Here is a 17,427-nt window from a genome sequence, read left to right as displayed (position 1 = left end):
TGACTCCCTGTATTTCTTTAAGTACAACCTAAAATCTCACCTCCTACAGAAAGCTTTCCTCAACTTCTCTTAAACCTAGTGCCTTCACACTGTTAATTAATTCCTATTCATCCTGTAGATAGCTCGCTTTAAATATAGTTGCTTGCATGTTATTTTCCCCCCATTATATTGGGAGTTCCTTGAGGATGGGGATTTTTTGCCTTTTTTTGTATCCCAAGTGCTTAGCATAGTGCCTGACACATAACAGGTACATAATAAATGTTTATTGAATAACTGGCTCTGCAGTCACAGAAGCTGGGTTCAAATCCCATCTCTGACATTTACTCCATGTGTGACCTCGAGCAAATCATTTCAATGTCTCTGGGCCTCAGTTTCTTCATCTGTAAAATGAAGGTATTGGGCTCTATAATCAGTGTGATCCTATGAGTTTTGCTGCTGATGGGTAGACACAGTAAAGGGCAGAATGTGGGTCAACTAATGGGGAGAGAGGCAGAGGATAACAATTATTTTGCTTTCAAGAACTTTTGTGCAGGAAAAAAAAAGCCTGGATTCAAGGTAGGGAAGGGAAATTAGGAAATAATTTTAGGGAAAACAAAGAGTATTGGCTGAAAATATAGTTTAGAGCAGGTTTTAGATGAATTAATATATGATTAACACATACTGGCTCATTGAGGCAATCTGGGGGTGCTTGGGGACATATTTCTAACCTCTTGAGGTTAATGTCCTGAAGGACAACCATTAAAGTATCACAAACCAACATTTGTTGCTTCTAATCAGAGAGAGACTTCAGAGCTGAAGGAGCCTGACCTTGTGGGGAAATATAGCCATGATTCTGTGACAATTTTTTTGTTTTGGATTCTTAACTGTGTAACAGTGGGCAAGTCCTTTCCCATCTCTAGACCTGTTTCCCCCTGCAAGATGAAGAGAACCTTAGAGGTCTTTAAATGCATGATCCCATGAAATTTGAACTGTAACTGAATAAAAAGTGAATAAATGAGTGCATGTGCATTAGAGAAGAGATAGAGAAAAGAGGAAGGACATGTGTGAAAGATCAGAGGAGAGAAAAAGGAAAGGCAGGAGAAAAGAGAGAAGAGGTGAAACAAAGGTGGAGGAAGGGTTGGGGAAGAAGAAAAGAAGAGAGGAAAGGAGAAAGAAGGAGAGGAGGAGAGAAGAAGGAAGGGGAAAGTGAGAAAGGATGAGAGAGGGGAGTGTAAATAGGGACAGAGGAAAAAAATGATAAGTTGAGGAAGTTAAGATAGATCTTTGAAAATTGGAATTTAATGTCCATTAGTGACTGGTCTGCTTGTTCTAGAAATTAGAGGTTTTCAAAAAAGGAGTGGGATATCTCAGGAGGTAGATAGTGCCCCATCACTGAAGGTCTTCAAGCAGAGACTGGATTGATGGCTAACTCAGCTCTGAGATCCTGTGACTCAGTGCTTTGGGGATTCTCTTCCTTCCTTCCTCTGATCTCACTTTCTATTCTGGCCCTGTTGACTTTTTAGTGTCATTGCCTCTTTGACATTTAATGTTGACATTTAGGTCCTTGGCTCCACCACTCACTCACTGGCTAGCTGTGACCTTGGGCAAGTCATTGCCCTTTCTCCTTTGTAAAATGAGGCTGTCCATTCTTCCCCTGCCTCCCTCAAAGCATTCTTAGAACATTCCATTGAAAGAATGAATGGGAAACCCTTTGAAAAGAAGAAAGTTCTTTGCACAAACAAGGACATCATCTTTTTCTTAAGTAGCATGAAAAAAGCACAGACCTTGAAATCAGCTTTGGGTTTGAATTTCACCTCTTCTACTCAATTTCGCTCAACAAATAATTATGAAATGCTTACTATGTGCCAGTCCCTGAGGATAGAGAGTTGAAAATGGATGAATCCCTGTCCTCAAGGAGTTTCCATTCTTTGAAAGGGATGCACCCAAGTGAGGAAGGACAAAGTATATCCAATGATATTTCCAGTAGTAGAGAGTAGTTAACAACAGGAGGGCCAGGAAAGGCTCTGAGCAGAGCTTTGAAGGAAGCCAGGGTTTCTAAGAGGTAGGTGAGGCATGGAGGGCATAAAGAATGTCTTGTACACACTATCTGGGTGACTTTAGGCAAGTCCCCTAAGCTCTATAAGCCAGAGCTTCCTCGCCTGGAAAATAAAGAGGTTGAACTGTACAGTGGGCTGATCACTAGCTTTGGGGTCAGAGAACCTGGGTTTGAATCCTGCCTCTATCTCTCACTGGCCATATAGCCTTGGTAAGCCATTTAACTACTCTGGGCCTCAGTTTCCCTATTTTTTAGAAGAGGAGGCTGAGCTGGAAGATTTCTAAGGTCCTTTCCACTCTAGGTCTATGATCCCATTCTTTCTATTGTCTAGAGAAAAGTGAAGTGGCTCTTAGGCCTCTCCTCTTTCATGGACCTCTCACCTGGTCAGTGCACCAGTACCAAATGGAAACAAGGTTCATTCCAATGATGATTCCTGGCCATGGCAGTTCACCAGTGATGGGATCCTGGAAGAGGTGGAAGGCATCTGCTTTGGGCATGTAGCATTCTGGGTTCAGGGTTACATTTTGGTCCGTAATGACGGTCGGGATGGCTTTCATGTACTTCTCAGTGAAGGCCTCATACCCTCCCACTTCTGCAAAAGCTAAAAAACATCAGAAAAAAAGTTAACTCTAAGTGTCCAATGAGAGTCAAGAGGCCACATCAGGTGAGCCTGTCCTCAGGCCATGATAATTACGTCCATGTACATCAATGTCATCAGCATCCATAATGTCTCAGACCTATTGTCCTTCCCCCCCCCTCTCCCAAAGGCCTTTTCTGATCCCCTCCCGGTCATCCTCTTTCCCCAAATTATCTTGTATCGTGTTCCCATGAGGATTCATTGTTTTCTTCCAGGAGAATATAAGCTCCTCGAAGGCAGGGATGATTTCCTTTCTGTTTTTGTATCCCTATTGCCTAGTATGGTGCCAAACACGGGATTACAATAGTCCTTCCCCATGATCTTCCCCTAATGTCTTCCTGTCAGGTGGAGGTCACCCCAGACTGTCAAAGAGGATAGTAGCCAAGTGCAAAGTCAGGAAGGTTCTGCTCTGCTGGGAAGTTTGAGTGCCGGCTCGGTGATGGTTGATGCATGTTTGTCACCTGATAAATCAGACTCAATTCAGAGAGGCTCATCTCTAGTTGTTTTGCCAGATGATCCTTTTTGTCTGTTTGGTTGATTTTTTGCTTTTTTGTTTTGTTTTGTTGTTTGCTTTAGCAATCACTATAAATTATCTCCTGAGATATGAAGGAGTTCTGATATATATCAATGTAGGGAGAGGGGGTAAAGTGGACTCCACCAATGAAATTACAGGTCTTTGAAGCACTGGCTACTTCCCAGCATTGAATTCCTGTTTGGTTTTGAGTTAATTATCACCTTTCATTACACTGTCTCAGGAACGGGTGTCAGCACAATGCCCAACACATAGTAGATGCTTAATAAATTATTATTGACTGACTGAGTGACATAGGTACAGGAAGAAAATTTCATCATAAGCCACTGATCTGCTAAGGGGTTGTTAACACAAGACTACTTCCTTAGGGTAGCCCCAACAATACACGGAGCACTATGAAATCCCATGACAGTATCTCCACTCACATAGAGAGCACAGATAATTGGACATGTTTTCCCTAAACTATTTCCTAATTCTCTGACCCTAGGAAGGGCATATATAACTCACAGTTAGACTTTCATGGGGATACTCCCATTACCAATGAAGATAGCAACCACACCACACGGCAATAGAAATCTAATTCCTCAAGGGCTGGTCTGCTTCATTTTTGTCTTTGAATTTCCAGTGCCTAATACAGTGTCAAGCACATAGTAAGGATGCATCTTTTCACAGGGTTCACATATGAAGCTTTTCCAGCTCAATAGCTCTAGACATAGTTTGTGTTTCTCTGGCAGAGCCTTTAGGGACGTAGGGCCGCCTCCATGTAATAATAAACCTGCAGAGGAGAAAACTCACATGCCAGGGAAATAAAAATTGGATTCTCCAGTGCTTCAGAGTCCTATTTCTGCATCACATAGCCAACAAAATGCAGAACTAGATATTTTCTCTGAGTCTCACAAACAACAATAATTCTCAAAAGCAGAAATTACGTGCAAAAGATAAAGTAATTTCATCTGTTTCCACTGTGTAGGACACCAAGAACCCGTACAAAGCAAAACAAATCAATAAACTAACAACGGAGAAGGCTAATATCTATGCCCCTCCTATGCCACCCAGCACTCCTTCCCTCATTACCCAGTGGGCAGTAAGGCTGCACAAGCCCACTCACACACTTGCAACAGAACTCAACTCCATACTCTGCCACCCTCCTCCACGATGCTAAGGAGAGCCAAGCCAAAGAAATTTGATCAGGCTGTGATAGCAGCAAGGCGGATCAGGGCAACATCAAGGAGAGGTGCCACAACAGAGCTTCACCAGAGAGTGGGGCAGGACATGTCTGTGTGTGTATGTGTTTGGGTGTATGGGGATGTGTGGCACTCGACTCAACCTGAGGGAAAGGGCAAAGCATACAACAGGGGCAAAAAATCTGTCTTCCCAGAAGTCCTTTGTGGCAAAGATTAGTGAACTATGAATTAACCAGTTTGGAAAGAAACTGAGACAGCTTTGAGGGCCAGCCCCTAGGGAAACTGCCATCAAAGGGAAGAGAGTCAAAAAGTGATCAATGAGGGGGAAAGAGAGGGATGAAATAACTTAAGATCTCAGGAAGAAGAAAACTCAAGTTTTCAAGACCTTGAGTAGAAGCAGATTGACCAACAAGGAATATTAATAACAAAAAAGGAAATCATCTCCAAATCACTGAAAGAAGTTCAGGCATTTATGAATACATATTATAAGATATGGGAAAATGAATCAACACCTGTTAGTCAGAGGACCCTGTGGATACCAAAGAAAGCATAGAACCATAGCAGGATGTTCCTGAAGGTTTCAAAGAGAAATTGTGAAAGAAGGGATGTCCCAGCTCAGATTTTCATAATCTAGCCAATAGCCTATAGATGCTCAGATTCCTTAAGAGTCTAACTAATATGGCAAATCTTCAATAAACTGTGTTTTTGGCTGAAAGAAGGCTTGGGTCGAATTCTTTTGGGCAGGCCCCACATGTTGTGATTTTGGGGTCCCAGGACTCCTGAACCCTTAAACCACATCATTTTGGTGGCCCATACCGGGAAACTGCCTAATCCCAAGTTCTTCTCCAGTCAAGACTGGAAGGTATGTGAGCCTCCCCCCACCCCTCCTTTCTTGCTCTGCAATTGGGGTCGCTCTCCAAGCACTAAGGCTTGGAGGTGCTTTTCTGGCAGACAGTTACAAGGCTGTCTCACATTAGGCCTGATGCTCTGTGGCTCTCAATCCACTGGGTTGGTTCAAGGCCATGGACCTGAGTACACCTTCAGCAGCATAGAGGACAAGGACAGACACCCTATCCAGAAGTGTATGCTCAATTCCCTTGGCACTATGGAATGGAAAACTGCAGTTGCTTTTTGGGTTCCCTGAGACTTACTTACTCCCTTCCCACTGCACCTCTGAATCCTCCTTCATGGAGGTTACAGGGAAAGTCAGAACAGCTAAAAATATCTTGGCAGATTCTGAAGGTTTTGTGATTGATCATTAAGGAGTTTTGAAACACCTGTACAACCTGGTCACTCCCTTCCCTTGAGTCAAGGGGGTATCTGTTAACCCCTCTCATAGGAGGAGAGGGTTTCACCCTTTACCCCTGACCTTTGATTTTGCCCTGCCCCACCTGGGAAAGGAAGGAGGGTGGAGGGGCAGCAGATACAGTGTGGGACCCCCTGGCAATGGCTTAGGGCCCTAGGGCAACCTTCGCCTGAAAGCATCACCCAGGTTCTGCACATCCTGCTCAAGGTAACGAAGCTAACCTCCAAACTTGGGTAAGCACGCTCTTTTAAATATGTACTTTGGACTGTTAATGATGAGATGTTGCTTCTTTATGTAATGTAATTTGGAAGTGCATTTAACAAAACTGAAGTCACCTGATTGGTAATGGGTTTGTTTCAAGTTTCAAATTGGTGAACTTTCTGTATCAGTTATGCCAAGCAACTTTTCATAATTTGGTTACTGCTAAAATATTTTAGCTATTATTGGTTATTGTTTTAATGTAAAAACTAGCCAAAAAGTTTGTTTGGGTTACATATGGCTTGCTGAGAATTTGGAAGTGTATAGAAATCTCTAATGATTGGCTTTTTGCACCAGGACAAATTTAAGTTTGAGATGTAAATCCTGGAAAAGTTTTTCCTAAGCTGTGATTAGTAAAACTTGCTGTTTGAGGTAAAGGCTCACAGGATTTTATTTTGAGTTGTCTGATGGGTCATAATCCATCGATAATCAATAATCTAAGAGAATGCCACAAGCTACTCTGAGAGGGTGATACTAGTGGGAAGTCAGCATCAGGAAAAGCTGAGAGGACAATTTTAGCCTCAGTCTAAGATGGGATCCTCCTAGATCAGTTTCCCCATTATGTTCCTTTGAAAGGGGATGTTACCCATCTGGATATTCCTGAGTCTGGCTATGAGATGGATTTGATACTGCATGGTTGGAAAACTGAATTATCTGAATCCAAACAGAACTAAGGGTGTTTTATCCTGTCATTTGGGCCCTGCAGTCTTTTTTGTCAGATTTGTGTCTTCCAGACTGCAGGCCATTCACCTACAGTTGGTAGCAAACAGAGGGTACCAGTCAATGTCTATTGTTCCCTGGATGCAGCCTGTGCTCAGTTCCAGTCAACCTCCTCTTTGGGACCCCCTTGAGGCAAGGACAGCTCTATGCCCCTTGCCGGCAGGAAGCAGTTTCAGAAGGTGAGACCTTTGCCCTTTACACCAAAAGAATTTGAGTCCCATTTGTTTGAGGGGGAAATGATGAGGATGGGATCTAGACCCCAAAAAGGAAACCATGGACTTTCAGACACGGCCAAATCTCTGGAATTCTCCTGAGGCCATAATTCCATGCTTCCCTATGGCCCCAGGCCACTTCCCATCCTTAATCCTATCTAGGCTCCATTCTCCTTTGGCCACCCCTGGAGTTCTGCTACTTCATAAACCTACTTGGCCACTCCTAGATCCCTCCCATAGTCTCTATATATAAGGTCCATCTTGTCTCCATTAAGATGATGGGATTCTTATAATCTAGCCAATAGCTTACTAATGTTCAGACTCCTTAAGAGTCTGCCCAATATGATGGATGTTCTAATAAACCTTGTTTTTGGCTGAAAAAAAGAAAGAAAGAAGGGATGTCCCTCAGGTGCTATGGCCTTTCTAAATAGTACTGCAGAAGCAGTCGAGGCTCACTGGTGAAATATATCAGGTAAACTCAGTGAAACAAGGACAGATGGGAATGGATATGGTAACCAGTAATATATAGAACCAATTTGCTGGTTCTTGTATCTAGTCTCTGCCCTGAGATTGATGGGTAGGCATCCCTCCTCTAGGTAGAGCCACTCTGCTTGCTGCCATCAACTCCAGGACACTTATAAGCATCATTTGCCCTGCTCAGGGTGGTTCTGTCTCTGTTTCAGTCAGTTAGTGGTTGCACCTACAAAAGAGAGTGCAATCCTTATTATGGTGTGCAACTGGAATTCTCTCTTTACTAAGGCAGGAAAGTGTGATAAACTGCAGGATGATTTCCTCCACAACGTAAGAAATAAAAATGTTATGGCTGCTGAATGGTGCTGCAGTGCCACATGTTAAAATATGGTGTTCTCAGGGGCAGCTAGGTGGCACAGTGTATAAAACTCCAGCCTTGGAGTCAGGAGGACTTGAGTTCAAATCCGACCTCAGACACATGATACCTACTAGATGTGTGACCTTAGTTAGGCAAGTCACTTAACCCCGATTGCCTCACCAGATAGATAGATAGATAGATAGATAGATAGATAGATAGATAGATAGATAAGTAAAGAAATAAATGGATGAATAAATAAATAAATAAAAATGGTGTTCTCTACTGCCATCTGCAGCCTGAGAAATGAGATCCTCTCTGGAGTGCCTGAGTTGCTCTCTCCTGCTGTCTCTGATTCAAAAGGGGGAAATATAAGCTTTGTGTCTGTTTTGCTGTGAATTGGGCTTTGTCATGAGAAGACTTGGAGCTGCTTGGACAAAGCCAAATTTCCTGCTATTTAAAGTTCTCAAGAGTTTTAAGATCTCAGGTTAAAAGTGGATAACACTCTTTTCTCAGAGCCCTGGTAAGGGTGACTGTGAATGAAAAGAGCTTGTAATTGCTTCATCAGCTTTAAAGCTGAGAAGGAACAGCTTTGCCCAGTAAGAGAGTAGTTAGAATAAGCCAGGGAGGCTAGCAGGGAAGTTGTGGTGTATATTGTTCCTGAAGCAATTGAGGACCTCAAGATCTACTGTCCAGAGTTGTGATTTGTCCCAGGCACATGGCTTTCTCACTCATGGATAGGCTAAGCTTCTCAATATCAATCATGGATGAGCTGAGTTTCTTTAAATGTGTGCCCATTCTTCCACATGGAGACTGGTATGCATTGGTAAAAGAGTATGACTGAGGTTCATGGGTGCATGTTTAGTTATTCATGATTTGCCTTATCTTAACTAAAATTTAGGATTATTTCTTCTTCGCCTTCTATTGAGTAAATGTCATGATTATTGTTGTATTTGCCTCGTTTAGGAACCATTCTATGTTTAAAAATTTAATGGTATCATGGTAAGCAATTTTGTATAAATGGGAAGTTTACCAAATGGTGTTTAGGACCTATGTGGTCATATAAAAGGAGTGTATACATGTACACATGTATGCACACACACAAGCATGCACACACCCGTGTTTTTCTTCAGATGGAGGGGGGTAGAGGAAGAGAGAGAAAAGGAGAGATGGATAAAGAGACCGAAAGAGACTGGTCGCACTTCTAGAGATGCACCTTGACCTACTGAAGTGGATATAGATGGGATAAGCAATCCAGCACAGGAACAAGAGAAAACCTGGGGAGACATGGGAGTGGAAACCACACATGGAGTCCAGCCTAATTATAGATATGGAGCTAAAAGAAACCTCAAAAGTCATCTAGTCCAATCACCCCCCCCATTTTACAGAAAAGGACATTGAAGCAAAGAGAGTGGAAGTGACTTGGCAGAATTAAATAAAGCTGGAATTTGAATCCGGGTCATCTGGAATCTAGGGCCAGTGCACTCTCTACTAGACCACACTGTTCTCCATGATAAGGTGGACTCTTCCTCTCCTCACTACAGTCCATTACTGCTAAAAGCACAGATTTTCAGAGAGCAGGAATCAAAACCCCAGAGGAGAAGGACAGACAGACAGAGCCAGGAACAGGCTCCCTGGCTCCTGGTTCTCATCCAATGCCTCCCACTGCTCCAGGTCCACCCTCCATTCCCCAGTAAACAGTCTCTGGCCTGGCTCGGCTGTACTTACCATAGCCAGTGAGGATGAAAGAGCTGACCAGCATAATGACTGTCTGCAGGGTGTCAGTGTAAATCACAGAGGCCAAGCCACCTGCCAAGGATGCGAAGAGAAATGAAGACATTGGATTCCAGGGGAAGGAAAAACAGAGTGGTAACAATAGAAACCCTTGCTGCTTTAATGTTGTATCTCCCTTCTCTCATTCTCCTCGCACTCCTGGCTTTCTGCTGGGGGTGGGGCTCACCCACCTTGGAGTCCACCTAGTTCTCCTCTGCTGATCTATCCAGGCCCTGACCCAACACTCTGCCATAATGGCCAGGAATCATGTATGATCTGGTACAGCAGATGTAGCAGTAACCATGACGTCTAGAGAGACTTGGGATCACATCCTGCCTTTGGCCTTTACTAGCTTTGTGGCCCAGGAAAGTCACTTAAACTCGCAATTCTCAGTCTCCTCATCTATAAAAATGAAGATAACAATACAAAATAATATAATATATAAAATAATATAAAAATAAAGATAATAATAATAATAATATGCAGTGGACAGAAGGGTGGATTAGGAGTCAGAGGACCTGGGTTCAAATCTGTGCTTTGCCAAATCAATCAAGCAATTCGTTAATAGATATTCATTAAGCTAGGCACTAACCTGTGTGGCGTTGGACAGTACCTTCACTTCTCCAAGCCTCAGTTACTCCCCTGTAAAATGAGGGAGTCGAAACTCAGCACCTTGAGGTCCCTTCTGGCTCCAAATCTATGGTCCCACCTGTAGTGCCTAACTCACCCAGGGTTGCTGTGAAGCTCGGTAAGACAGTGTGAAGCTCTATGCACCTGTCAGTTGTTGATATCCATGAGATTTAGAGCCACAGAGGACCATCTGGTTCAACTTACTTATTTTACAGAGGAAGAAAATGAAATCCAGAAAAGCTCATTGACTCACCTGAAACCACTCAGGTGGAGTAGCTGGCATTTGGAACCAACCCCCCTAAATCTAGCCACGTCTCTTTGTATGATGCTGCATTGCCTGGACTGATTGGGTTGGTGTGACCCATTGGGTTGACCCAGGCATTCAGTGTGTGTGGTGGGTGTGTGTGTGTGTGTGTGTGTGTGTGTGTGTGTGAGAGAGAGAGAGAGAGAGAGAGAGAGAGAGAGAGAGAGAGAGAGAGAGAGAGAGATGCTTCTGGGATCTGTTGAGTGGACATTCAGTTATTGCCTTGGAGTATACACACCTAACTTTCCAGCATTCCTCTAAAGTCTTAACCCCTTCTCTTTGACCCTCCTCTTCAACCCACAGATGCCCAGATCCCAGTAACTAGGTCCTGGGCTGCAGGAAATGAATGGGGGCTGTCTCCTTGCAGCATAGACCCATAGGACTACTACTCGATGATCTCAGAAGTCCCTTCCACCTCAACAACCTTTGTTTTACAGATGAGGAAACTGTGACTTAGAGAAGGATCATGATTTGCCCAACAACTCACAAAAGCAGAACCAACATTTGAACCATTTTGCTACCTTCCTTTATACCACATTTCTTCTTCCTTATCTTAGTAACAGAAAAGCAAAGTCTCAGAGCTGCAATAGTCCTCAGTGGCCATTGAGTCTGGCCCATGCCCCCAAAGAATACCTATGATAATGCCCCTGACAAGCGATTATTCAGTCTCTGCTTGAATGTCTCCAGTGATGGGAAACTCACTACCTCTGGAGGCAGCCTGTCCTAGCTTGGGACAGCTCTCACAGTAACAAAGTTCTCTCATCTATTCAGCCAAAATTTGCCTCTTCACAATGTTCACACATTGCTTTGGGTTCTGCCTTGTGGGTCAAAGCAAAACAAACAGATCTAATCCCTCTTCTCCATGACAATCTTACAAATGCTTGAAGTTAGGGATCATGGACCCCCTAAGTCTTCTCTCCTCCAGTCTAAACATCTCAAGTTTATTCAATCATGCCTCATGTGGTAGGCACTGTCCTGAGAAGCCCAGGGGCCTACAGGGTAGTGAGTCAGATACAGAACACCCATCAGAGGCTGAAGAACTCACCTGCAATAGTGAAGATCCCCGTGATGACCAGTAGGATGAAGATGGCTACGTAAAGATCCAACCCGAGGGCCACGTTGATGAATATGGCTCCCGAGAACATGTCAGCCTGAGGATGAGAGAAGATGTCAGTATCAAAGAGAAGTGAGGCTCAGGGATGCTGAGGGGATAATGATGACTAAAGAAATAAAGTGATCCAGGTTAGAGATCTGGACCCTGAGTCAGAATCTGTGTACCGTCCTGGCTATGTCCCCAGATTTACTGTGTAGCCTTGAGGAAGTCTCCTTCCTTCTCTGGCTCTCATTTAACCTCATCTATAAAAAGATATGGTAGACCAAGATGATGGAGATCCAGTGTGGCATTCTCCTGGAAAATATGTCAGAAGATTTGGAATCAGAAGATTGGACCTTAAACCCTGGCTCTCTGCCTTACTGCCTGGGTGGTCTTGGCCATTGGCTTCTCTTCTCTGGGTCTCAGTTTTCTTCTCCATGAAATGGGGAGGTCCTAATAAGATGGCTAGAAAGTTGTGGAGTCCAGAGAACTACACTGAATGAGGAATCCGAAGCCTTGATTTTGAATCCTGTCTCTGGGACTTACTGCTTCTGGGATCTTCCTGTCACTGGGCTTTAGCTTTCTCATGTGCAACTTAAGAAACTCAGACTAAGATGATGGGGAAGTTGTGGGAAAAGTCCTGAATTTGGAGGAGGAAAGCCTCAGTTTGAATCTGAGCTCTGTCTGTTATTACCTATATGACCCTGGACAAGTCTCTTCCCCCCTAGAAGCCTCAGGTAATATATTCATTTGTGAAATGAAGGAGCTGGATGTGATAACACCAGCTCTCATTTTCTATGAATGCTTTAACACTTCCAGAATGTATGATTTTGTCTGTGGGTGGTCTCTCTACCATTCCAGAAAGCAGCGCATCTGTGCCTCAGTAGACAATACTTTACAGATTGCTTTGCCAAAAAATAATAATAATAATAATAAATTTAAATTCTTTTGCAGTATACTTGGACTCATAGGTCCTGATGTGATGGGGTTTAAGCAGGAGGATTGACAGAGTCCTTGAATGGACTGGAGAAGACTCGAGGAGGTCTCCTAGTCCAAAGCCCTTATTTCCTAGAGGAGGAAAGGGAATCCCTGAGAAGTTGAGTAATTTTTTTTCAAAGTCATACAGCTAAGAAAGCTCAAAGACTCTAAGTCCAGCATTCCTTGCCTGACGCTTAGTGGTCATGAGACCTACGCATTTTTGTTGTTCAGTCTTTTTTCAATCATGTACCACTCTTCATGACCCCATTTGGGGTTTTCTTTGTGAAGATATTGGAGCAATTTTCTATTTCCTTCTCTATCTCATTTTACACATGAGGAAACTGAAGCAAACAGGATAAGTGACTTGCCCAGGGTCACACAGCTAATAAGTGTCTGAGGCCAAATTTGAACTCAAGAAGACGAGTCTTCCTGAGTCCGGGGCCTTGCTCTGTGCACCATGGCACCATCTGACAGCCCCAGACCTATGAATGCTCTGTTCTAAAGCACCTTTGGCTGCCTTCCTCCTGGCCTCCCTACACGAGAGAGAAATGTACAGAGAATTAGAGGCTTCAGTCTTTCCCTAGAGACTCTTCATGTGGAATTCTGAGATGCTAAGAGGCAGGGTAGCATGGTGGTAAGAACCAAGAAGCCCTGGGTTCCAGTCCTGTCCCTGTCCCACATGGGCTCTGTATGCCAAACCACTTTGCCTCTTAATGATTTCAGGGAACTCTTAAAGACTCTTAAGTAACAGATGAGCTGTATTGATGGAAGGTGTTTCCACACTGGAAACTACACATTTATAGACCTCCTGCTCCCCTCTCCCCACCAAGAAAAGGAAGTGATATCAAAGTATGAGTCGACATTATTTGAAGACAGTGTGAAGGTCGTATCATTTAGTGAAAAACAACACGTGTCATGAGGAAAGTGCGAGCTGTCAGGGTGGCCTGACCTTTTGACACACCCTGCTATTCCCTGGGTTCTGGCCAAGTCCTGATCCAGCTCAGAAAACTAAGACATTGTGATTAGAAGCTCATTACTGGTCCTTCCCCCTACTTCCCCCCACTTATCACTGGCCTTTGAAATGTACATTAGCAGCTAAAGTATTTGTAAGAGTTCTCTCTGTCCTGGGAAATAACACTCTTACTTTTGTTTCCCAACTGTGCATGTCTGAACAGAAAGAGAAACAAAGATCAGAGATCATCAGGTGCCAGCTCCATATTTTACAGAAAAGGAAACTGAGTCTGAGAGAGATGCTATGACAAGTGCCAAGGTCACACAGCCAGTGAATGACAGGGTCAGGAATTCAGGATTTAAGTCTTTGGGCCCCAAGCTCAAGGGTTCTGGTACAGTGTCTTCACCACTCAATGTGGACTCCCAAATAATACCTCTTTTTTATTCTGCTTACTCTGTGTGACCTTGGATAAGTAACTTTCCCACTCTGGACCTTTTTCCTCATCTGTAAAAGGACAGGACCCAGTGAACTCTTAGGTCCTTGTCAGCTCTAGGATGATGCTGTGAAAAGGTTAGAGTCACACTGGAATTTGTAGCTTAATTAGTAAACCTGAGAAGAATCTCTCATCACCCAGAACAGAAAAAAATGAACAAAAGGTCGGGTCTTTGAGACTAATAGCTATTAAAACCTCTCACCAAAAGCTGAGGCAATAGTGAACTTCCAAATGGCTGCCACTCCAACATTATCAGTGGGGAGCTGCCATTCAAGGCCTCCCATAATCTGGCCTCACCTGCCCATCCACTGATATCACTCCTTCCTCTACTCTATGAACCCTCATCCCCAGGAAGACAAAGCACCTACTCACCCCCAGCTCACTCTCATCTCCACACCTTTGCTCATACTGTTTAGCCCTAAACTGGAAGGGGCTTCAGAGAACCATCTTGTCCTTTGTGCCAACAGGCACAAAATTAGGGGAAGGAGATGCACACACATCAACTTTGCTCAAAATGTCCTTCTTTGCTCTTCCCTCTCTCCCTATTCAAATTCTACCACCCATGCTGGAGAACTTGTTCCAAGTCTCACCTTTGCCCAGAATTCCAGAGAGCAAGAATTCATGGGACCTTAGCAGCCACCGAGTTCAACCCATAAACCAGGTATTCTTAACCTGGGGTCCATGAATGATAGATAGATACATACATAGATACATAGATGGAAGAATGGATGGATAGATAGATAGGTAGATGGATGGATGGAAAGATATAGATGGATAGATGATAGAGATAGACATAGATAAATAAGTAGATAGATAGACATAGATGGATAGATGGTAGAGATAAAGACAGACAGACAGATAGATAGATAGATAGATAGATAGATAGATAGATAGATAGATAGATAGATAAACAGATGATAGATAGCTGTGGTGAGATACAGAAACAGACACAAACGTAGAAAGAAAGATAGTAGAGGTGGAAAAATAGATAATAGAGATAGATAGATAGATGGATGGATGGATACCGAAATTGAGAGATAGAAGAGAGATAACTCAATTTCAGTGCAATCAATTTACTTTTTAACCGTATGCATCTTGCGTTATAGATTGCACAAGCTGAGTCTGAGAAGGGCTCCCAGACTTCACCAAACTGACCACCCAAGGGGGCCACTACACCAAGAAGGTTGAAAGCCCCTGCCATACCTGAATACGAACTCCCATTTTAATGGACCTTCCAAGTGCTATTTCATTTTTGTATCTGTGTCCCTAGTGCCCAGCACATACCCTAAATACAGCTAACTGTGGCAGAAGTGAGAGATACTATCATTTCCCTAGTGTGTCCTGACTCTGGCCCTTGCTGCCATCTCTTTTTTAAGTTTTTTTTTAATTTTTTTAAAATTTTTATTAGTTTTGAATGTAAATACAAAAAGTAAAAAGGAAAAAGGAAAAAAGACCATTTCTATGTATAAAACACAATGTACAGGATTCAATATAAAAGTATGAGTTTCCATTTCAGACTGTTTACTTTTAAAAAGAAAAACCATATAATAAATACTACACATTTTCAAAGCTACCCTGATTTCTATGCTCCCCTCTAAATTTTCTTTTGTTCTTTGCTGTGCACTTCTTATTTTTTTCTTCCTTCCTCCCCACCATATGCTAGAGAAAGGTACAATTAAACACAAATATGTGTGTGTACACATATATATGTAAAGTTATACTAAATATCCTTCTATTAATCAGTTGATGGATAGCATCTTCCTTCATAGGTCCTTTGTTTTGGGTTTGAGAATTTATAATACTCAAGACGAATTAGTCATTCAAAGTTGTTCTTTGAACAATATTACTGTTACTGTTTGCAATGTTTTCTTGGTTTTATTTCACTCTTCATTACTTTATGCAAATCTTTCAATGTTTTCCTAAAATCGAGCACCTTAGTATAGCACAGCAGTGTTCCATCACATTCATACACCACAACCTGCTCAGCCTCTTCCCAATAAGACCTTGCTGCTTCTTACCCTGTGATGTTTCATTGCTCTTTCGTAAAGCTAGAAGATTGAATTAGACAATCCTTAAGCTCTGACTAGCTGTGTGACATGGAGGATTTCATTTGACCTCTCTAGATCTCAGTTTCCCCATCTGTAAAATGAGGGGATTGTGCCAGATGGCCTTTCAGCTCTGACATTCTATGAGTCCAGAAATGCCCAGACACATGGTCTACGTAGTTGTCTGGTCAGTCAAGAAGAGCATACCCCAGTGCCAACTGAAATTATTCAAGAGGAGGGATATGATTTCTTCCACTTGGCTGGAAGGAAATGCTAGAGGTTGTAAAGAAGGACAAATTTTGTCTCAAAGTAAGGAAAAGCTTCCTAATACCAAAGGCATCCAAAAGTGGAATGGGTTGCCTTGACTCTCATATTCTCCATCAACATTTAGCTTGGATGCCACCTCTCCCATAAAGCTCTCTTTGATTTTCCCCTCAGAGGTATTCCCAGCCCTATGATCCTCTGACAATCCTCATGCTGCTTATCCTCCTCTGGACAATCTCAAGCTTATTGAAGTCTTTCATAAATTATGGTGCCCAGAACTGAACACAGTACCCCAGTCTAACCAAGGGAAAGAACAGAGAGCCTGCTTCCTCCCTAGCCATAGAAACACAGGCTCCTGCAGTTGTAAGGGACCTCAGAGGCTGTCTACTCCAACTTGCACTTATCACAATAGTAGGCACTTAATAAATGCATGTTGACTGACTGACTTGTACTGAGCAGGGATCCTCACTATGACAGCTCCAGCAAGTAGTTACCCAGGCTCTGTTCCAAGACCTCCAGGGACAGGGAGCCCATTTTTCTATTTAATCCAATGAACATTTATTAAGCACCTACTCTGTGTTCAACTCCTGGCATCCAAAGACTAAAATGAAAGAGTTCCCATCTTCAGTCTAGTTGGGGAGGCAGGCCGTAAATGCAAGCATAATTTGAGGTGGAGGCAAACAAGAGATCCAGGCAAGGTATTCTGGGAATATTTGAGGGAGAAATCAAGGAAAACTTTGTGGAGGAGGAGACAACTGAGCTAAGCCTTGATAGGGAATCTGAGGGGCAAGCATATCCATTCCGCTTTTGAACAGCTCTATCAGGAAGTTTTTCTTGACATAGCCAAAATCTATCTCTCTTTACAACTTCCGACACTTATTTCCAGTCCAGGAGAGAAAATCAAAACTCTCCTGCTGGACAGTTCATCCTCCAAGAAGCCTTCAGTTATTATTTGGGTCTTCCCTTACTGTCTAGACCACGTGCTTAGACATTTACACACTCAGAGATTGTCAGAGCTGAAAGAGACCTTAGTCCCATCTTCTTCACTAAACTGAAAGCTACCTGAGGGTAAAAGCTGTGCTTTATTCTTGGAAACTCCTAATACCCATAACTTTGCTCCCAGTTGTGTCGGTCCAGTATACTTTACCTAGATCTCTTATTTGCCTCCACCTCAAATTATGCTTG

At 43.0% G+C, this 17,427-nt stretch overlaps 1 protein-coding gene across 2 annotated transcripts in view; it reads right to left on the bottom strand.

The window, feature by feature from the left end:
- LOC110215240 (solute carrier family 5 member 4-like) overlaps window positions 1-17,427 on the bottom strand; it is a 55,459-nt gene that overhangs the window by 18,979 nt on the left and 19,053 nt on the right. For both annotated transcript variants that reach the window (XM_020996559.2, XM_020996560.2), the window contains exons 6-8: window positions 11,463-11,568; window positions 9,439-9,519; window positions 2,416-2,636 (exon numbers count right to left, since the gene is read on the bottom strand). In XM_020996559.2, coding sequence (XP_020852218.1) covers window positions 2,416-2,636; window positions 9,439-9,519; window positions 11,463-11,568 — 408 coding nt within the window. The remainder of the gene's footprint in view (window positions 1-2,415; window positions 2,637-9,438; window positions 9,520-11,462; window positions 11,569-17,427) is intronic.

This window comes from Phascolarctos cinereus, unplaced genomic scaffold (genome assembly GCF_003287225.1).
Source record: "Phascolarctos cinereus isolate Bilbo 61053 unplaced genomic scaffold, phaCin_HiC Scaffold_4;HRSCAF=312, whole genome shotgun sequence".
NCBI classification, from domain to species: Eukaryota; Metazoa; Chordata; class Mammalia; order Diprotodontia; family Phascolarctidae; genus Phascolarctos; species Phascolarctos cinereus.
The sequence above is the reverse complement of the archived record's forward strand: the minus strand, read 5'-3'. Positions and strand labels throughout refer to the sequence as shown.